General features: G+C 50.1%; 2 protein-coding genes and 1 long non-coding RNA gene across 6 annotated transcripts; 1 reads left to right on the forward strand and 2 right to left on the reverse strand.

The window, feature by feature from the left end:
- Position 1: 1 nt before the first annotated feature.
- On the reverse strand, positions 2-9,136 carry LOC101799700 (butyrophilin subfamily 1 member A1-like). 3 transcript variants are annotated; one of them, XM_072024842.1, is made up of 12 exons: positions 8,954-9,136; positions 7,426-7,533; positions 6,427-6,533; positions 6,186-6,351; positions 4,906-5,187; positions 4,221-4,328; positions 3,728-3,748; positions 3,278-3,298; positions 2,537-2,557; positions 2,144-2,164; positions 1,682-1,714; positions 2-1,186 (listed from the first exon to the last, which is right to left on the reverse strand). In XM_072024842.1, the coding sequence occupies exons 1-12, from the start codon at positions 8,997-8,999 to the stop codon at positions 549-551; spliced, it is 1,572 nt and encodes a 523-aa protein (XP_071880943.1). In that variant the 5' UTR covers positions 9,000-9,136; the 3' UTR covers positions 2-548. The 3 variants fall into 3 exon arrangements, with proteins under 3 accessions (XP_071880943.1, XP_071880942.1, XP_005028730.4); XM_072024841.1 differs by having other exon boundaries at positions 6,186-6,533; positions 8,954-9,122; XM_005028673.5 differs by lacking the exon at positions 8,954-9,136 and adding an exon at positions 8,306-8,445 and having other exon boundaries at positions 6,186-6,533.
- Positions 9,137-10,557: 1,421 nt separating this feature from the next.
- Positions 10,558-14,292, forward strand: LOC139998941 (uncharacterized). 2 transcript variants are annotated; one of them, XR_011803892.1, is made up of 2 exons: positions 10,558-10,770; positions 12,048-14,292. It is a non-coding gene; the product is annotated as an uncharacterized lncRNA (long non-coding RNA). The 2 variants fall into 2 exon arrangements; XR_011803891.1 differs by lacking the exon at positions 10,558-10,770 and adding an exon at positions 11,008-11,427.
- LOC101799516 (leukotriene B4 receptor 1-like) lies at positions 13,787-17,351 on the reverse strand. Its single transcript, XM_072024874.1, has 2 exons — positions 17,231-17,351; positions 13,787-16,743 (listed from the first exon to the last, which is right to left on the reverse strand). The coding sequence occupies exon 2, from the start codon at positions 16,730-16,732 to the stop codon at positions 15,623-15,625; it is 1,110 nt and encodes a 369-aa protein (XP_071880975.1). The 5' UTR covers positions 16,733-16,743; positions 17,231-17,351; the 3' UTR covers positions 13,787-15,622.
- Positions 17,352-19,801: the final 2,450 nt, after the last annotated feature.

Genomic DNA, 19,801 nt, shown 5'->3' on the forward strand with positions numbered 1-19,801 from the left:
AAACGCCATGAGGACACCTTTATCTAAGTAGTATCTCATGTACACACAGGTGAGTTCAATGCAACACTTGGAGGAGCAGCAGGTGTCAGAATGGTGCAGTAATTGTCTGGAAATGCACAATAACCACCACCACCCACTCAAGAGGCCACATTTCACAGGACTGGCAGGAGTGGAGACAACTTGAAAAAGAAGCGGGTGGAAGTGCACAGCTCCTTCTTCTCAGCCTCACAACCTGCCATTGGCATGGTGGGGTTTTCCTTCCATGCATCAGGTGGGTGCCAGCACCCTTGTTGGTTTAGCATCCATGTATAGCCAAGGATTGCAAATGAGAACTTCTGGGAGGAAGCAGCTGGCTTGGGGACGCCAGCTTAGGAGCAGCAAAACCCTTAGCTACTGTTACTATGCACAGCAGGAGCTGAGATAGTTCTGCTGAGGTGGATGGGTATGTGCAATCATGGATGGAAGAGTCTTGGGCCACCACAGTAGCACGATACAACTGGAAGAGTCTTGGGCACTTATAGACGACAGCAGGGATTTCACAACCTTGGTCACACCCTGCCCTCTGGTGTGCATGAGGTCTTTTGCCCTGTGGAGAGGCTCTTCAAGGGGAAGCATGAAGGGAGCAGAGGTTCCTCCATGCTGGGGACATGCGGGGCTGGAAGAGGTGACATCAGGCTGAGTTGGGCAATTGGTCCCACGCGGAACCAGGGACGGATCTTCTCCCCGCTCAACGGGGCCAGCGGGAAACTAAAGAGCAGGTCTTGGTTGTCAGCATTGAAAAAGGCTACTTTCTGTCCCTCAAAGTCCAAGTAAACCCTAATCATCCGGGGCACCTGGTTGAGGACGAGAGCTGTGTGGTCAGGAGATGTCAGAGCCCAGTACTTGCCATTGCAGTGGAAGAGGGCCAAGATACCATCTTGCGGAGCAGGGTTGATCCACCCCTTCCTCTTCATGGACTCCCTGGCCACCCCCATTGCCCAGACCCCCCCTTTCTCTGTCCCCACATCCACCTCCCAGAAGCATCTCCCCGAGACAAATCTCTCCTGGCCCAGGACACAGTGGTAGGTGTCGTATCTCTCAGGATTATCAGGCATGGGTTGCCGCACGTCTCCTCGCTGCACCTTCTTCCCATCCGTGGAGAGGATGAGTTGGGGGTGTGCCGTGTCCGCATCCAGAGTGATGTGCACTGCAGGGAGAGAGTCAGATGAGCCTTTGGGATGTATCCAGAGTGGCTCCGAGCTAAGATCTTTCCCCTTGCAGAAATGCGTTGAGACCTCACATGCTCAATGGTCAAAGCCTGGTGGTCTGTCTTAACTCCAGCGTGGTTCCTGGGTGCTCTTTGGGAGCTGCTTCTGGTGGGTGGATGGGATGTGGCTGCCCCCTCTCAGGAGCTGAGTTTGCAGTGTGAATGTCGGCCACAAACCCAAACACAATTAATTTAGGGGTAGCCTTAATAAATAATTGGGTCTGTCTCTCAGGGAGGAACCAAGAGCATCACCCAGTGGGTCTGGTTGGAGATGCAATGAGTTTACCCATTCTGCAACCCTATAGGGAAGGGAAGGGAAGGGAAGGGAACTTATTTAGTGGGACAGAAGAGGTGGGAAAGGACACAGAAAGCATCAGACCAACAATGGTGTGGAGGCAGAGACTCAAGGACAGGCAAAGCATGAAGCCAAGGTACCTTCTTCCACTGGGACAATAGTATTTCTCCACCCTGAAACCAAACACACATGATCACAAGTGGGCTCTTTGGTGGAGAGGGATGTTGGAGGCTTTGGACCACTGGCTCCGAGGGCTGCACAACAGCCTCAGGCATGCTTCAGGTTCATTTACTTGAATGTGATTCCATTTACAAAACTGGTGCAGCCTACACAGTGTGGGGATGCATCAAAATGAGAACAGTGCTTTCTCCTTTCTGGTCCAATTCATAATTCATGTGGGTTTTTTTTTGTTGTTGTTGTTTTTTTGTTGTTTGTTTGTTTTGAATTCATCAATTCATCATTTTCAGTCCCCCAGGTAGTGTTTTGTAAGCAGCGTTGGTGGGGTCATGGTACTAAAATTGAGTAAATCCCTCTGCCCACAAACATGCTGTTTGAGATAGCCTGATGCTATGATGGGGGGGAAGAGCAAGGATTAAACTTACGTAGTTCTGCAGCATGTTTCTCTGAAACAGAAAAACAAAATGAGCATGTTGTTAGTAGAAGCATTTGGGTCAAAACCCCACACATGGATCCCTACATATCCACCAAACCCAGGGGTATGTTCAGAGGTGCTTTTATAGTGCTAGACCTCCCATATCTGCCCAGGCAGAGACACAGAGCCAGGGAAAAGCAGATGAGACATAGCTATATGTAAAATTGACTTGAAGAAGGGATTTTGTGCCCCCCACCGGGATGGAAGCAATTAGCGGGGTTGGTGCCACCATCATTTCTCTTTGATGGCCTCTGAGAAATTAAACTCAGATGAAGAAAGTTAGGGAAAGCTCTTCTCCTTGTCCTAGGGCTTTAGTTGGTGGAAGAAGCAAAAGAACACTTACGTATTTCCATATCACGTTCCCCTGGGGGAAAAAAAAAGACAGGAAAAAAATAAATAAATGGAATTGCTGGAAAGCACTAACTTGGTGCTGGCAATGCATCCAGGCTCTGGTCTGGAATTTGCTCTTTTCCTACCCAAAACACGGGTAATTGAGCTGTTGGAAAGTTATGCAGGTCTGGGGGAAAAAGCTTAATATGACTGTCCTAAGTGGGATTTTGATGGATGGCCTGATTTAATTTGCAGGAAAGGGTTTCTTTATCTCACTTGCATGCCATTTCTGTTAGAAGTGTTGCCATTAAAGCTAGCTATTACTTTAACACAGGAAAGAAGGAAGTTCATGTGTTTATTGCTTTCTTGGATTGCTTTTTGGCAAAAAGGTATAACTCTTTACTTAATTAATCTGAAAAGAAGGAAACTGGCCTCTTGAAAACCATACAGTTCACCAATGATATAATTCAACTACCATAGACGTGCTATAGAGGGACTTCAGGAACCACAACCCATCCAATCAGAGATTTATTAAGCCAAGCAAAAAGGGATCTGGTCTTCCCTAAAGCCACTTACCCAAACTGGCCAGTTCAGATGAAGTCACGCACTTTGTTCCCCAAGACACCAGCAAAAGCACTGCTTCCTCCCCACTTCCTTTCCCCAACTCTCTTAATGCAATTAAACAGGCATCCGGATGTAGGGCTCATTCTCCCTGCAAGATTACCCACAAAGACAGAAGAACCATGGTACTTACGGATTTCTGCACTGCGTTTCTCTGAAAGCAAAAGCAGAAAGAAACATGTGAGCGGAACCTTCTTTTCTGACAGATAAGCCATGGGGGGACTGTTGGCAACAAAAGTCTGCTTGGGGTACAGAGAATTGTAAAACTTCTTAACATTAATAAAATATCTGACAAATCTTGGTATCTGCAAGAGGAAGAAAAAAAAAAAAAAAGAGGACTTTTTCTATTATATTTATGTGAGTGTACTTTCAGAATTTAAATGAAATCTGCCCAGTTTATTTCCTCTATTCCTCAGAATTATTTCACGTGGCTTTTTGTTGTGAAATTAGCCTGCAACCACTGTTATCAAAGCAGAATGTAGGAGATGCACACAGACACAAGACCAAGCAATGTCCAACCCTCTTCTGGTGGCAAAAAAAAAAAAAAATCCCCTTTGAAATGTGAAATGACAGTTTCTCTTACCAAGTTCTGTGGTGTGTTTGGCTGTAAGAAAGAACAAAGAAAGTGGCACAGATTAAAGGATTTCTTCCACAATAATAATAATGCAATAGATTATTGATTATTAAGTTAACATATCAAGATTATTAACAATCTTAATGATATATCAAAATTACAGAATATCCAACTCAGGGTATTCTATGATTCTGTTGATGGAGATTTTCAGTTCAAATCTGCACTGAATATCAGGACTGTTTTATTTTGTTTTGTTTTGTTTTGTTTTGTATTGTTTTTTTCTCAGCCAGCACTGGTGTGGTTTATTGTGACATTGCCTCCCCATGGTTTACATAAGGGACTCCGGTAGTCTTACAGCAGGCTTACAGTGCCACCTGAAGCATGGCATTTTCAGAATATTTCCACAGGAGAGGGGTCTAGCAAGTAGTGTCTCAAAGATATAAGGCATTTCAGTTTGGTCTTAGGAGCCACAACCCCTTCTTGCAGTTTCCTAATGCCTTACCTTGTAGCCGATAAAATATCAATGGCAAGAAAATCAGCAAAGCCAAGCAGATGGCCAGGATAGCAAAGAAAGTTACCATCCAGGGAGAGACCTCTGGGAAAATAGCATCTGAAAGGGAAAATGGCCAAGGTGGAGTTAGCGCAGGACATGGAATGCATTTATGTGCATGGGTGTGAATGCAGCTACACAAACACGGTCATGCTATGTGCTTACATACAATTAGTGTAATGTGAGACCATAACAAATACAAATGGGAAAAAGTGTTTAAAAATGATCCCAAACATTTTTGTATTTAATGTCCTGAATACATGGAATAGTGGTATCTTGCAAGTGCTCATTCTCCTTCTCCTTTGTGCACCATCATCTTTGTTGAAATATTTAGACCAGAGGCTGCCATACTTCTATAAAAAATCTTTGCTTCAGAGCTGGCTCTGAAGAAAACTTAGCTGAAATGGACATTTTATTTAAAAAGTTCGGAAAATCCCTGATTTGATCCCTTGTGGTTCAGAAACCCCAGTTCAGTTCCTCCTCTATCTCGTCCTTTCCTTCTCCATCACACTCTTGTGTATGGAGTGTTGCACCTATAGGCACCAGAATAGGGCAGAAACTGGTCCTCTGTGTGTAAAATTAAAGGAAGAAAAACCTGGCTTGAGTTTTTAAAGCTTTAATTCCGGCAGCAGCTCACCTGATATGTAAATTGAGGAGTCCTTCTCCTGGGGAAGTCGAGTGTTCTGGACAGAACAGGACAGGTTTTGCTTTGAGTTTTTGTGGATGATGATGGTCTTTTCTACCTGGAAGAAGCCGTTCTTGTCTTGGGAGGTAGATTCAGTAAAGGAAGGAAGCTGCTGTCCCTGAAAATCTCTCCACAGCATCTCAGGCTTTGGGTACCAGCCAGCTGCTCGACATCCCACTCGGATTCCCCCATCTTGGTAATCCTCCACGGACAAAAGTGGGCTGGAACCTGAAACTAGCATGAAGCAGGCATCAGCCAGACCAACATAAACACAAGGAGTGCCCATCCCAGAGAAGGGATTTTCAAAACCCTGAAAGCTTTTCCCTTTTCTTGACTGCTGCAAAAAATAAGGCAGCACTGATAAAAGACACCCATGTAGTTTCTGAGCTTGGGGTGGAATCCAATTATGTTCTTTACTCCTATTGTCCTCCTTCCTCAGGAGAAACAAAGGAACCCACACCTTTTCAACTTTTGGTTTCAGGGAGGGTTCAAGGCTGACCCCCAGCATCATCCTCATGGTCAGAAAAGAGCCGTGAAATCAGGCCAACCTTCTGGTTCAGTCCATCCTACAGAGAGCAATGGCAGAAGGATGCAGCAGATGGACTGTACCCAGGATCTGCACCCAGACAGATAGATGCTCATCCTCTTTGCGAGTCTTCTGCATACTAAGACATGCAAGACCTGTTGGGTTCAGGAGAAAAAAATCTCTATCTGGGACACAGAAGAGAGGTGTTTGGCTCCTCTCTGCTTGCAATAGCAATTCTCTTGAGCTGGAAACAGCTTGGTGCTTATCCCACCCTTCCCTGGGAGCGATGTTTTAGGTCATGTCCCACCTCGAGTCAATTTGTGGACCATGTCCCTCATAGGACAATCTGCACAAGAATGTATCTTTGGCTACAGCTGTGCTGTCAAATAACTCTCCTGCTTCTTCTACAGGATCTCTTTTGAAGCAAACCAGCTGGAGGGCTGTGGTGTGAGATGCTTGGCCAGGGGCAGCCCAGTGTTAGCTGCTTCGTTTGAGGATGGTGCTGCTGGTTTTGTGAGGTTTCAGGGGTCTGGTGTTGGGAAAAGTCCCTATTCTGTGGGGATTTTAGGCCATGTAGGTTGGGGAGCTGCTCATTAGGAGCTGGGCTATTATACAGGGGAAATAGAAAGGATTTCTAAGTCTTCATAGGGAAAATGGTTGAATCCAGAAGCCCTTCTCATAGGCAATCCTGCCTCTGGGGCCTTACCTGCTACTTTCAGCTCCAGAGTGGCTTCTTCATAAAAATTCCCATCTTTAATGAGACACTGGTACTGTCCCTCATCGCTCAGCCTGGTCCTGAGGATCCGCAAGGAAACGTTTCCATTGGAGACACCCCCTTTCAAAAACTCTGTTCTCCCCTGGTACTCGGGCATCTGGGAGGAGAAGTGGTCCTGCCCACTCTGGTAGAGATGCACATAGATGGAAAACCGGGAGCGGAACCACCTCACCTCCATGTGCTCGGCGTTCATCCTGGGGGAGAGGTGACAGGGCAAAACGACGTCCCCTCCCACGGTGGCCGTGATGGGGTGATCAGACCCCAGGACTTGGAACTGGGCTGCAAACAACAGGTTTAAAGGCTTCTGGTTGGGGTGGTGGTGGCACATCCAGGAGCAATCAGCAATCAAGCATAAGGCAGCAACACGATGGGTGCAAGGATTGGGGCACCCAGCATACACCTGCCATCAAAAGTGGGTCTGGAAAGCAGCCTAAAAAGATGGAGTTAAGCCTGCTGAAATGAAAACACCAGCACATGCTGATGTGAGATGAAGCAGCCAGCTGAAAGCTCCACAAACATTGGAGAGAACATAACAGAGGGAGAAAGGACAGGTTTGGGGGCACAGGAATAATAAAGACAGAGCTTAGTGTCTGCTCTTTGGGCATGCTCACTTCTCCACACCCTCCACCCTCCTGCCCCGTATGGAGGGCATCCCCCACTGATGATGGTGGATTCCCCTAAACAGCATAGTTTGGGCACATCTGAAGTGATGCTCCCCAGAGTTGTACCCCAGCAGATTTGCTATTTATCCCACCTAGCTTTTAAAATGGTCTTTCAATAAGGTGCACAGCTTCTTCTTCCCCGTCACTGGGGCTATTTAGGAGATACGTGGATATGGCACTAGGAGACGTCGTTTAGTGGTGGGACTCAGGGGGTCATGTTGATGACTCGATGATCCTGAAGGTCTGTTCCTACCTCTTATGATTCTCACTGTCTCCTCCTAAATGACCTCGATGGAAGGTTTAAGCCATATTTGGTTGGGGTCAAAAGCCCTGAGTTACAGAGCAGGGCTAGAAGCACTGTTGGTTTCTTAATGCCTCACTAACAAACTGTTCCCACAGGCAACTTTTCGGTGTATATCACTTTTCTGTAGTATTATCTAGCCAATTATAGATATAAAAATATATAGCAAATGACAGATTCCATAAAAGAGGCAGAAGGAGATCCTTACCACAATCCAGCTTGTGAACATGAAAACCAAAGAAAATTGTGGCACAAGCCAGCACAAAGCTGCTGCAAAGGAGGCAGGAGGAAACCAACATCTTCACATCCACCTTCACTGGGGAGAGATGAACAGCAAAAATATATATATATATATATATATAAATCAGTTAAATGAGTGTAAAGCTGAGCATGGTGCAAAGAACATCAATATGAAAAGGTTTTCCTAGGGGAAACTTGATTGCGAGAACCTGCAGAATGAGGCAATAGTTAAAAATTAAAAAATTAAGAAAAAAAAAAAAGACTGAAGGTCAGGTAGCTCCTTCTGTATGGGCACCATTCCCACCTTTCCAAGGGAAAAAAAAAAAATATATATATATATATATATATATTTTGGTGTCCATGATGTTCCTGGTCCTGCAGACAGGGCACTGCTGACACATCTCTGCAAGGGCTCAGCCTCCCTTGGAAGGGAGTTTTTTTTGGGGGGAAAAAAAGACATTTTCTCCAGTCTGTGATGCTCCTTAGAACAAGGGGGAAAACCTGGAATTGAAATACTCTTTAAGAGGGTGGGGGATACAGAGAGAAAAAAGCCTTCTTCTTGCTTCTGTATGTCTCCAGGATGTGGTGACACCAGGTAAATCTGCAAAATAGGGGTCACATTTTTTTGGGGGGAGGGGGGCACCCAGAAGGAGAGTGACCCATGATGGATGCCACAGGTGGGGACCTAATTGGCTGCAGCTTGAAAATAACTCATCCCAGATTCAGGCCCAGCTGGGGTCCTGTATTGCTAGGGATCCCCAAGCCCCCCATAGTTTCTTGACCTCCCCCCTCCCCCCAATCCTACATAGGAAACAGGGGGTACTCCAAACCCCAGGACCCTGCCATACCTCTCCTGAACCCATCCAGATCGCTGCTCCCCAGGGTGGAGGAAGCATCGCAGCTTGGTACCGCAGCCCTGCCCCGCTTTCAGCTTGCTGGGGGCTAAGAAGGGGGGGTGGGGTGGGTCAGAAAACCCCCGAGGCTGTGAGGACATAGGCAAGCTCCTGCCAGCTTCCCCAGCTCACCAAAATCACCCTCTGCTTCCTACTTTCTGAGCACAAAGGGTGGAGCTGAACCCGAGAGCCGGAAACCCATGGCTTGCATGGGAGCCTCAGAGATACCCTCCCAAGGTCAAAACTGAAACCTCTGAGCTCAAACTGACTCTTCTGCATCCAGACCCCTTCCAGAGCATCATTTCTGCCCACCCGACCCAGCAGAGTGGAGGCAAATCCTGCCGCGGTGCAGGGGCATCCTTCAAGGCAATTACTCATTGGGGTGCCTGTTGCACCTCAAAGCCTTCATGCTGCAGGGTGTACATTACTCCCACTCCCAGCGCATGCTGAAACTACGGAGATTGCATTTAGGAGCAAAAAGCAAGCAAGGCTTTATATATATATTTTTTTATAAATATATGTTTGCAGCTATGATTTTTAATGCTTCTTTAAAAAATTAATTATTTTTCTCCCCCATATGCCCTCTCCTATTGCAGGCATCACCTTTGCAAACATCTTTGCTGCTCGCATTGCTCCTTCCCCAGAGCATGAGGCATACACAGACACAGGCTGTGGTTTCGTTTTGGGGCAGCAGGCAACAGAAAGCATTTAAAAGCAGTGACGAGTTCAAAATAACAGCAGATAGCAGGGGACTAGCTCTGAGCTCCTGCTAAAGCAAACACACATGCAGAAAAGGGCACGAGTCCAAGCACAGCCAGCTGCTCCAAATGATTTGAACTATCTGAACAAACCTTCCCTGTTACCTGCCCTCGTGCTTCATGCAAGAAATTGGGAAAATGCCACTCCAGGAGGCTTAAATTCTTACAGCCAGCCGAAGCAAATGGTAGTTTCATTTCTCACGTCAGCCTTCCCTCGTTTGCTTGCTTTGCTTTCATCCACACTTCTGTCTCTGTTTAATCTCAGCCAAGCAAGGCTCGGTGCCTGCCAGCTGCTCTGATCAAAGCATCAGGCAAAGAGCACATCCAAGGTGTGGCATACTTAGGATGGGTGATGAGGTTGTGTGCCAAGCTTGCCTTCCCCCAGGAGCAAGCACTCCTCTGTAAAAGCTTTCAGATAGGGTTTTCTGCTTGCAGATCATCTCCAAGAGCCACAGAACTGATTTCCCGAGCCTCATATCAGATTAATCAGCAGGCTCAAAAAGTGCCGGAAGGGAAATAAATGCACCAAGACACATATAGCATTTCTGCATTGCTGATCTCCTCTTGTTTTTCACCCTTAGCTCCATCTTCTCCTGTATTTGGGGCTGCAGCCCACCTCCACCTTCTATATAACATCAGATTTTGGATGAGGGCTCAGAGCCCTCTGTGCATTGCAGGAAAGAGTTTCCCTTTGCTACCTCCTATTTAGCAGTATCCTAAGTGTCCTATAATCCCCTCCCCCAGGTCAGCAAGGATTCAGGCTAAGAGCAAGGGATGAAAGGAGCTGCTGGATTAGCAAATGGAGGAGATCGAATCATGACCCATCCCAGGCAGCCACGCAGCAGGAAGATGCTGTGGTGGTTCCGCTCAAGTGAGCAGCCAAGCTCCACCACAACCGCTCTCTCACTCCCCCTCCTACAGATGCCTGCAGCTATCACAGAGCCTCAGACCTCAGATAAACCAGAAAATTCTCTTTGGGAGCAGAGGAACCAGCATATCCTCTTTGAAGCTGAGGAGGAACCAGAATATTTTGTTATTCCTGAAAGCTCTTGAGCGTGGGGATTTCCTGTGGTGCCGGAAACCTCATGCACTGCAGCAAGTGCTTTGCACACATCCTCATGCCTGCCACTGGGGCAGTGAAAATGCACAGCCAAAAGTGATGCATTAACACCTAGGTGACACTTTTGCAGAGAATAATGCTGGGATGCATATGCACATGTGCTTCTATGAGTGCCTGGGGTCACCCATGTGTATGTGCACAACCCAGGAGCTACAAATATTAGGGATGCAGCCAATTTGGGTCTCCTGCACACGCCAAAACCTCACACTCCTGCTGTCCCCAAAAACACCTTCCTGTTCTTTTGGGGATGCTGCTCATGGCGGACCTCAGGGGTGGTGCACTGGGATCCAGCTGGGGTGGAGTTAATTATCTTCCAGCAGCCCCATGGTGCTGTGCTGGGGTAATTCAGTGCTGATAATGCGTGGATAGGCTGTTTGCACTGTGTCAAGGTCTCCTTTGATTCTCATTTAAACAAGGGGATGCAAGCAGGCTTGAGCTAACCACAGAAGTATCATTCTCAGCTTTTAAACAGAGAGGAGGAGGTTTAGAGGGGCAAAGTTTGCTTGAGAGCTGCCCAGGCACACATCTACCCATGGGAAGCGGTGAGTGGCCTTTGCAACAGTTTTCTTCTGCCTTTTTTTTTTTTCCTAGTTTCTTTAATTTCTTTCTTCTGCTTCTCCTTTCCTTATGGAGCTATTTTTATCTTGGCCCCGGGTGGGATGCGGTCAATCTGCTGTGGGGGGAGGAGGGGTAGTGGAGGAGGAGGAGGAAGGAAGAGAAAGAGGAGGAGTGGGACAGAGTGGAGGTGGGGGAGGAGGAGAAGAGGAGGAGGAAGAGGAGGAGAAAAGGGGGATGGAGGTGTAGGAGGAGGAGCCGCCTGGGAGGTGGGCAGCAGAGAGCCCCCACTGAGCACCCCAGGACCTCCAGAGCCCAGACCCAGCTCCCTGCAGCCCACAAATCCCCTGAAGCTGAAGGTGGGAGCCCAGCAGCACGCATGCTTCCTCCCATAAGGTCTTCTCTCCCAGATGGGGAGGAAGAGGAGGCACTGGCTAGAAGCCCCTCGGGCAGATGGATAGTGGGGGGGGGGGGGACGGGGATGATGGAGCCTCAACCCCAAGGCACTGCCCATCGTTGTCACTGCTCCTTGCTGCGGTGGCACCACCCGGGGCTGAAGGGCAGTCTGGATTTGGGAGCAGGAGTCCTAAAGGTGCTCGGGATGACTCACGGAAATCTGACTCCACAATCAGTAAGATTATAAAGTAGGTATATTTATTCAGCGCTGGGTGGCATGGAGGGTAGTCCCACCAAAGTTGTGTGCCCCTAACATGGCAACTTGCTTTGGTTATAAGCAGTAAGTATTTACATATGCATGAGGTTTCCCAGGATGCCTATACATATTCATAACCTGTCCCCGCTTAGTATTAAAATTAGCTCCAAGAAGTCATTTCCATAAACTCCTACCCTCTGCGCTTGCTCGGTGCCTTCTGGTGGTGGGTGCTGAGGGTCATGAGGATGAAGTAAGATGTCTTCATCAGGGTTGAACTTTTCACCTCATCTTGCACACGCTCTCTGAGCCCTTGGTCACAATCTGGGCCATAAGGTTGGTTTGGTCCAGTACTCCAGATCTGAGGGGCTCCTGTTATCTTGAGGCCTTGCATGTTTGACGTCCTTTTTTAAGAACAGTCCTCCTTATCTCTGAGCCCTTGGCCACAGTCTGAACTATAAGGCTGGTTTGATCAGGTTCTTGGGGTCCCAGGAGCTCCTGTTATCTGGAGGCCTAAGCGCAGCACAGGCACATGTAGCACATATTAAGCAATGAGTGTTGCCTACATATCCATTCTTAATCAATCGCTCTCTAATTTCTAATCCCATGTTTCAGGGATCTGCAGCTAAACTTTGTGGGATGGGGTTCTTGCATCTCTGTCTTTGTTCCTACAGCTGACGACAGCCCGGAGGATGAGAAGGGGGAAAAAACAGAGACACCGAACGGAGCTGAGATACATTCGGGATGATCCAAGGGGAACTCAGCCCAGAAGGCAAACTCAACACTACACTGTCAACCACAGGAAAGCTCCAAGGAACCACGTGGAGAAGTGAGGCCGGAGCCCCATGGCCGCTGGTTGCTGAGGACAGGTGGAAGCCTGAAAGGCTGCTGAGGGGATCCCACAGTGGGGAGAACCTACAGCAGCAGTGAGGCCAGAAGGCCAGGAGGCCAGGAGGCACGGCATACAGAGCCTCCTATGGGTGTGCACACTGTGGGAAGACCTTCAGCATGAGATCGTTCCTCGTCCCCCACCAGAGAATCTACACTGGGGAGAAGACCTTCACGTGACACAAGTGCAGCCACTACTTTCGGCCTACTGTGAGGCCGCTAGAATCCACTAGATTCCAGGAAGAGTCCTTATTTTGCCTCGAGGGTGCAAGAGGAGGCTCATACGGTATCCTAGAGTGTCCTCGGAGGACTCTAGGGCATCCTAGAATACACTGGGGGTCACTGGGAGGCTTTCCGGGGAAGCTAGAGGGCACTGGGTGGCACTGGTAGACCTGCAGATGATCTAAAGTGCAGGGGAGGACCACAGGCGCCCTCCAGTGTGCGCGAGAGTGCACTAGAGAGCCCTGCGAGGCCTCCAGAGGCCATTAGATTCCTGGAAGTGTCTTTATTTTGCCTCGAAGGTGCAAGAGGAGGCTCTGTAGGACATCCTAGAGTGCCTTGGAAGGCCTCTAGGGCATCCACTGCTCTTCGTCTGGGGTTGGTGTTGGGTGAGGTTTTGAACGACCATAAGTAACTACATGATTCCCAGAACTACAGTGGGAGAAAGGCAACTATATATATATATACATGCATATATATATATATATATATATATATATATATATATATATAACCAGCTAAAGCATGACATGGTTCTTGCCTCCTCTCACAGTGGACTAGGAGGTGTGAAGGAGGCCGGGGAACATGTGAGCAGGGTACAGCCACTGTCCAGCTCTGGCCACCAGCTGTACCTGGCATGAGGGCCTGCAGTCTTTCCCCTGCAGACACTTGGAACCAGCAGGAGGGCTGGCCACCAGCTGCTTAGATTCACTTCGCTTTTCTTTGTTTTTCCTTGCTCTGCTTTGCTTTGTTCTTCCCGGCACAGTTTTGCTTTTCCTTGTCTGCTTTCCTTTGCTGTTCTTGCCCCTGCTTTGCTCTTCTTTGCCTCAAATTGCTTTGCTTTGATATGTGTGCTTTGTCTTTCCTGGCAATGCTTTGCTTTTCCTTGTGCTACTTTCCTTTGCTTTGCCTTGCTCTGCTTTGTCTTCCCTGGCCCTGCTTTGTTTTGCTTTTCCTGGCTCCGATTTGCCTTTCCTGGCCCTGCTTTCCTTGGTTTTCTTGGCTCGGCTTTGCTTTGTTTTCCTTTGCTTTTCCTGTGACACACAGAAACAAATTTTACAACTCAAGGAGAGTTATAAAGCAGGTATGTTTATTGCAGCACTGGGTGCAAGGGGGATCACTCCTCCTAACTTGCACACCAAGGGTTACTACCAGGGTGCTTATATTGATGAGATATATACATATTCATTTCATTTCCCCCCCGCCCCACCCCACCCCACACACATGTAAGTCTCTTGTATGTTCATTACGTATCCAAAGAATTATTAACATAGGTTCCCGCCCCTATTTGCATGCACGCTAGAGTCCTCGGGTGGTCATCCAGCATACTCTGGTGGTCTTTTGATAAAGGCCAGAAGTCTTCCTCGCTGCTAAACTTTTGACCCTTCCTGTCATTTACAGACTTCAGCAGTCCAGGTCAGTTCTTGCTGGTTACCTTTAGGGTCATCCTGTCCTTGTGGTCAGTATACAACATACTTCCTCTTTCAATCCTGTCCTTGTGGTTGATTTACAAAATACATCTGTGTTAGTTTGTGGTGGTTTTACTCGGGTGGGCAGCTGAGTTCCACCAAGGCCGCTCTCTCACTCCCATTCATCAAAGAGGAAGGGGGAGAAAATAGGACACAAAGAGCTCAAAGTTTGAGATAAGGATGATTTAATTAAAGGGAAAAGGGAGTGGTAAAAAAAAAAGGGGAGGGAAAAAAAAAAAAAAAAGCAAAGGCAGCACAGAAGCACAAAGAAAGAAAAGTAATTACTCTCTACTTCCCATCAGTGAGTGATGTGCAGCCACGTCCTGGGAAGCTGGGCCTCAATATGCATAGCGGTTGTTCAGGAGAACAGACGCTTCCACAACAAGAGCCCCCCCCCCCTCCCCTTCCCCTTTCCCACTTTTTATTGCTGTGTGACATTATATGGCATGGAATACCCCTGTGGTAGGTTTAGGTCAGCTGCCCTGGTGATGTCCTCTCCCCATCATCTCTGAAGTCTCTTTTACTGCACATCTGCAAGGGTAGGGCGTCCTGCAAACCCCCCTGCTCCAGGTAGAACCCAGCTGTCCAGTGCCCCACATCTCTCCACAGTTCTTCTCGCACTTTTCTCATGTTCCTCATTCCCAGCGTCCATCTACCTGGGGTCTCCTGTACCAGGCATGCCATTCCCACTGTCCATTGTGGCAGTATCCCTGACACCCCCATGCCTGGCAGGTCAGGAGGAAAGTGAGAATGCACCAGAGAGCAGCTTGAGGAGAGGGCCTGAGCCTCCAATTATTTCAGGGTGCTCCGTGGCTCTTTGCCAGGGGGACCCTTCCTCTTCCAGCTCTCTCATCCTCTCTTCACAGGAGAGATGAGGAGGTTAAAGATTTAAAGGTATGACTAGATGATCTTATAGGTCTTTTTCAACCTGAATGATTCTGGGATTCTGTGTTCCAGTCCCAGCATTTTGCTCCAGCATTGCTGGCTCCTCTTTCACTTGGTTTCCACCAGGACCCCCAGGGCCTTTGCAGAGCTCCTTTCCATCTGGGTGGCCCCCAGCATATCCTGGTGCCTGGGGTTGTTCCTCCCAGCACAACCAAGCACAACCTAAGACCTCCCCAGCTATCCCAAGATCTCCCTGTGACCCCCCCCAAGAGCCCATTTTGGGGTATTTGACCCCTGCCAGCACTCCCCACAAGCACACACACAGTGCCCCCCCCCCCTCCACACACACACTGTATCTCCACCCATGTCACTTGTCTACACCTACGCAGGTTCCCCTGCCCTGGATGCCTGGGTCCCTTCCTGGATGCTAGCACAGATGGATGGATGGATGGACGGACACAGACGCATGGCATGCATTGGCAAATTTTGCATCATCCCAGAGGCCCCCTTGAACATCCCAAATTGTTTTCTTTCTTGTTCATCCCTCTTTTATTGGTTACAGTCCTGCCCAGGCCTCACCAGGACCATGGGGTGAGGGGAGTGATGAAGACATGGAAGGAGGGAGGGAGCAATGGTTGGAAAGAGAGAAGGAGAGAGGCATGAACAGAGGGAGGGGTTTGTGTTAGGGCCACCACAAAATCCATCTCCTCTCCACAGCCTTCTCCACCATCATGCCCTTCCTATCCCACTGTCCCCTGTCTCTGTGTCCTCCACTACTGTCCCCACATCCCCCATCCCCATGATTTCCACTGCTGCTCCCCCATCCCCTGTCCCTGTGTCCTCCACTGTCACATCCTGGCACCCCTTTTCCTTGTCTTTCTGTGTGGTCCTTGCCTGGTGGGTGGCCCTGGCCGTGGTCTTACGGGAGCTGTGGAAAACCGTGGAGCCCTCCAGAAGCCGGGGCAGGAGAGCAGTCCCAGCAGTGTGGCACAGCCCCCGGCCAGCACAGGCGTAGAGCAGGGGGTTTAAGGCACTGCTGAGGAAGGCCAGGGCAGTGGCTGGTGGGCGGATGGCCCTGGCGACCCTGTTCAGGGGCTCATTGCCCTTCTGCAGCTTTGCCACCACCTCCAGCAGGCTGGCGATGTGGTAGGGTCCCCAGGTGACAGCGAAGGCGACCACCACAGCGGCCACAAGCCCCAGCGTGCGGCCCCGCCGTGCCAGTCGTGTGCGCCGCAGCCGCTGCAGCAACAGCCCATAGCCAGCAGCCACAGCAGTCAGTGGCAGGGCCCAGCCCAGCCCTGTCTCCAGCAGGTTGTGAGTCACCAGCCAAGCAGTGGAGCTGTGTTTCCGCTTGCAGTGCCCATCCTCCACATGCCGGAAGGCGATAGAGGGAGTAGCCAGTATCAACGCCACCAGCCAGGTGACTGCCGCGGCCCCATGGGCCAGTTGGGCAGCGCGGTCACCCACCACTACTGCCGCCGATGGCCGGGACACCACCAGGCAGCGGTGCAGGCCAAGCAGGGCGATGAGGAAGACGCTGGCATACATGGCGGCAGCACAGATGTAGTTGCAGCCACGGCAAGCAGCCAGGCCCAGGTCCCAGCGACCGGTGCTCAGGAAGCGGATATAGACAGGGCCGGTTAGGAGGGTGGCCACATCGGCCAGAGCCAGGTGGAACACCAGCAGCATGGGGATGCCACGGCGACGGGTGGCTGCGCAGCTCCACAACACAAGGGCATTCCCTGGCAGCCCTATGACCATCGCTGCGGACAGGAGGGTCAGTCCCACTGCTGCGCTGGGGATGGGGGTGGCTGTCCCATTGGAGGAGGGTGTGGACATTGCAGTGGGAGCTGTGGGGATGGAGTTAACCGGTGTCACCCAGAGCAAACTCAGCCATCCCTGCATCTCCCCATCTCTCCATCCCCCTCCTCCAATACTGCCATTCCCTAGAGCCCCTCCCTTCCTCATCTGTCCTTCTTTCCTTCTCCCCACCCTCTGAGACCTCCTCTTCTTTCCGTTCTACTCTCATCTCCTCCCCTATATCTTGGCATCACACAGACCTCCAAGCTGACTCCCAGACCTCCCAGTGGCCAGCCACACCACCAAAGTTATTCCCCCAAACCTCCCAGTTGACCCCTTAGACGTCCCAGTTTTCCACCCGACCCTTCCAGTTCCCATAAACCTCCCAGTCACATTCCAAACCTGCTAGTACCCCCACCTCACAGATATTCCATGTGATCCTCAAGAACTTTATTTGTCCACCCATACCTCCCAGTCATCTCAAGAGCGCTCAGTGGCCCCCCAGACCTCCCACCCCACCAGCCTTCCCCCCAGTACCTCAGGGCCTCACATGTCCCTTCCCAGTCCCTGGCAGGGGTGGTGGGTCCTCGGTGCCCCTGTAGCCAGCAGTGGCCACGACCGTTGGGTGCTACTTCCCCTCCACTCAGCCCCAGTCAGGAAACACTCACGCAAGAGGAAGAAGGCAGGGAAACCACAGACAGGAAAGGGGCACGTGAGGAAGAGTGACACTGGGCCTTAGTTTTCCCCTGCCTGGACAGGGGCAGGAGGGGATGACACCACCAGCAGCATTGCCAACAGGTAGAAAGACCCTTCCAAAGGCCCTCCAGAAGAGGCTGTCTGATTGTTCCATGGCTGTAGGGTTGCGTGTATGCAAGGTTGCATGGCTGCAGGTATGGTTAATGCACCTTCTCATCCTTTCCTTCTAAAAGCAGCAGAGAGCAAAAATGGCTGGCATTGCCTACTTCTAATCTTGATAGCCCTTGGTCAGTCAACATCATGATGGGAATTTGATGGGAAAAATGAAGGGAGAAACTGTATGCTGTTGTCAGACATCTCTAGTCTTACCTCTCTGGGGCTGGACAATGGTATGACAAGAACCTGGGGGGTAAAAAGTCCTTTAGTGTGCTGGATAACAGAGGGTCAACACTGCCAATGGGTCTTTGTCTGGCTTGGGATTGTACCCCATCACACAATCATCTTGGTGGTTCCCGAATTTCAGGCTTGGACACAAATGTTGGGACAGGCATGTGAAGGGCTGGACAGAGGAAGGGTGTGATGGATGAAGGGACAGATAAAGGGTGAAAGAATGGAGGCAGGGAGAGAGGCATGGAGGGAAGGATAAGAAGGTGCATTAACCATACCTGTCAGTAAGCACATAGGAGAAGACCTTCCCTGTGGCTTCCATGCTATCTCAACATGCTCCCAGTCAGCCACCCTCTCCTAGAGGGCCTTTGGGAGGGTCTTGTTGCCTCTTGGCAATACTACTCGTGGTGTCACCCCCTCCTGCCCCTGTCCAGGTAGGGGAAAAATTAAGGCCCAGCATCACTCCTGTGTTCCTTTCCTGCCTTTGGTTTCCCTGTCTTCTTCCTCTTCCTTACGTGTTTCCTGACCTGGGCTGGGAGCAGGGGTTAGCCAATTTCAGGTTTACATGAGTGACATTCTTGCAGTTGCACCCAATCAGGAAGTCACTAAGACCTTCTACATACAGATGAAAGTAGGCTCATGATCACAAGCCCTAGTTCTCATGGGGGACTTCAACTGCCCTGGTATCTGCTGGAAAGATCATACAGCTAGGCACAAACCATCCAGCAGGTTCCTGGAGAGCAGCAATGCTTACCTTGACATGGGTGATAGATGAGCCAAAGAAGAGAAGTGTGCTCTGGACCTTGTGCTAACAAAGAAGGAGACATAAAGGTTGAGGGCAGCCTTGGCTGCAGTGACCATGAGATGGTGGAGTTCAGAATCTTGCAAGGACAAAGAAGGGCAACGAGTTGCATTGCACCTCTGGACATCAGGAGGGCAAACATTGGCCTCTTCAGGGACCTATTTGGAGGAATCCCATGAGTTAGGGCCTTAGAAGGAAAGGGGGACCAAAAGATCATTCGAGCATCACTTCCTCCAAGATCAAGATCGATGTATCTGTATGAGTAAGAAGGCAAGCAAAGGGGGCAGGAAAAGACCTCTAAAATCATCTAGTCCAACCTTTAAACCTTTAAGCTCCTCATCTCTCCTGTGAAGAGAGGATGAGAGAGCTGGAAGAGGAAGGGTCCCCCTTGCAGAGGCTTCTGCAATAATCGGAGGTGCAGGCCCTCTCCTCAAGCTGCTCTCTGGTGCATCCTCACTTTCCTCCTGACCTGCCAGGCATGGGGGTGTCAGGGACACCACCACAATGTGGGAATAGCATGCCTGGTACAGGGGACCACAAGGAAGATGTACGCTGGGAATGAGGAACATGAGGAAAGTGCGAGAACTGTGGAGAGATGTGGGGTACTGGACAGCTGGGTTCTACCTGGAGCAGGGGGGTTGCAGGATGCCCGGATCCCATCCAAGGTCTCTGGGTGCCCTGGGGAGGGGGATGAGACCCGCGCCACTTCCAGCGGTCCTTCCCCACAACCTAATGGACCAGGTCCTGCCCAGCACCCGGTGATGTCGGGTGCTACTCAGGCCCCCATTTTGGGCCTGAGTTGGGGGCAGTGGCACCAATTACAGTGAGGAACCTCTCGAGGGAGAGGATGAAGTAGGAGCGCTGGGCTGAGGAAGGGGCAGGGAAAAGACTGGGGCCGCAGGTGGGACAGGGGAGGAGGAGAGGGGCACTTGGTGATGAGGAAGGGAGACAGGGGCTGGGCTGGGGCCACAAGATGGGCAGGGACATGTAGGGGCAAGCAGAAGTGGAGGCTCCAGGTGCTCAGCACAGAGGTGGGCAAGTCTACCAGCACAGCCACCCCAGCCACCTCCTGGAACAGCTGTGATTCTGCTGGGAGAGGGGGAAGGGGTGATAGGAAATGAGGGATGCCACACACCACGGTGACCCCCGTGCTCAGGTGACGCCCCTGGTCCCACCCGGGTTCCCTCTAGCAGAGCAAATTAAACTTTGATCAAAGGTTGGTC

The sequence above is a fragment of the Anas platyrhynchos genome, chromosome 17 (genome assembly GCF_047663525.1).
Source record: "Anas platyrhynchos isolate ZD024472 breed Pekin duck chromosome 17, IASCAAS_PekinDuck_T2T, whole genome shotgun sequence".
Classification (NCBI taxonomy): domain Eukaryota; kingdom Metazoa; phylum Chordata; class Aves; order Anseriformes; family Anatidae; genus Anas; species Anas platyrhynchos.

Bases quoted from the DNA above. Each gene is read 5' to 3' on its own strand.
- LOC101799700 (XM_072024841.1), bottom strand. From the start codon at position 8,999: ATGCTCTGGGGAAGGAGCAATGCGAGCAGCAAAGATGTTTGCAAAG. The intron at 2,558-3,277 runs GTAAGTACCATG...TTTTTCCCCCAG, and splicing joins GAAACGCAGTGCAGAAATCC to GGGAACGTGATATGGAAATA. The intron at 2,165-2,536 runs GTAAGTGTTCTT...TTTCTGTTTCAG, and splicing joins GGAACGTGATATGGAAATAC to AGAAACATGCTGCAGAACTA.
- LOC101799516 (XM_072024874.1), bottom strand. From the start codon at position 16,732: ATGTCCACACCCTCCTCCAATGGGACAGCCACCCCCATCCCCAGCGCA.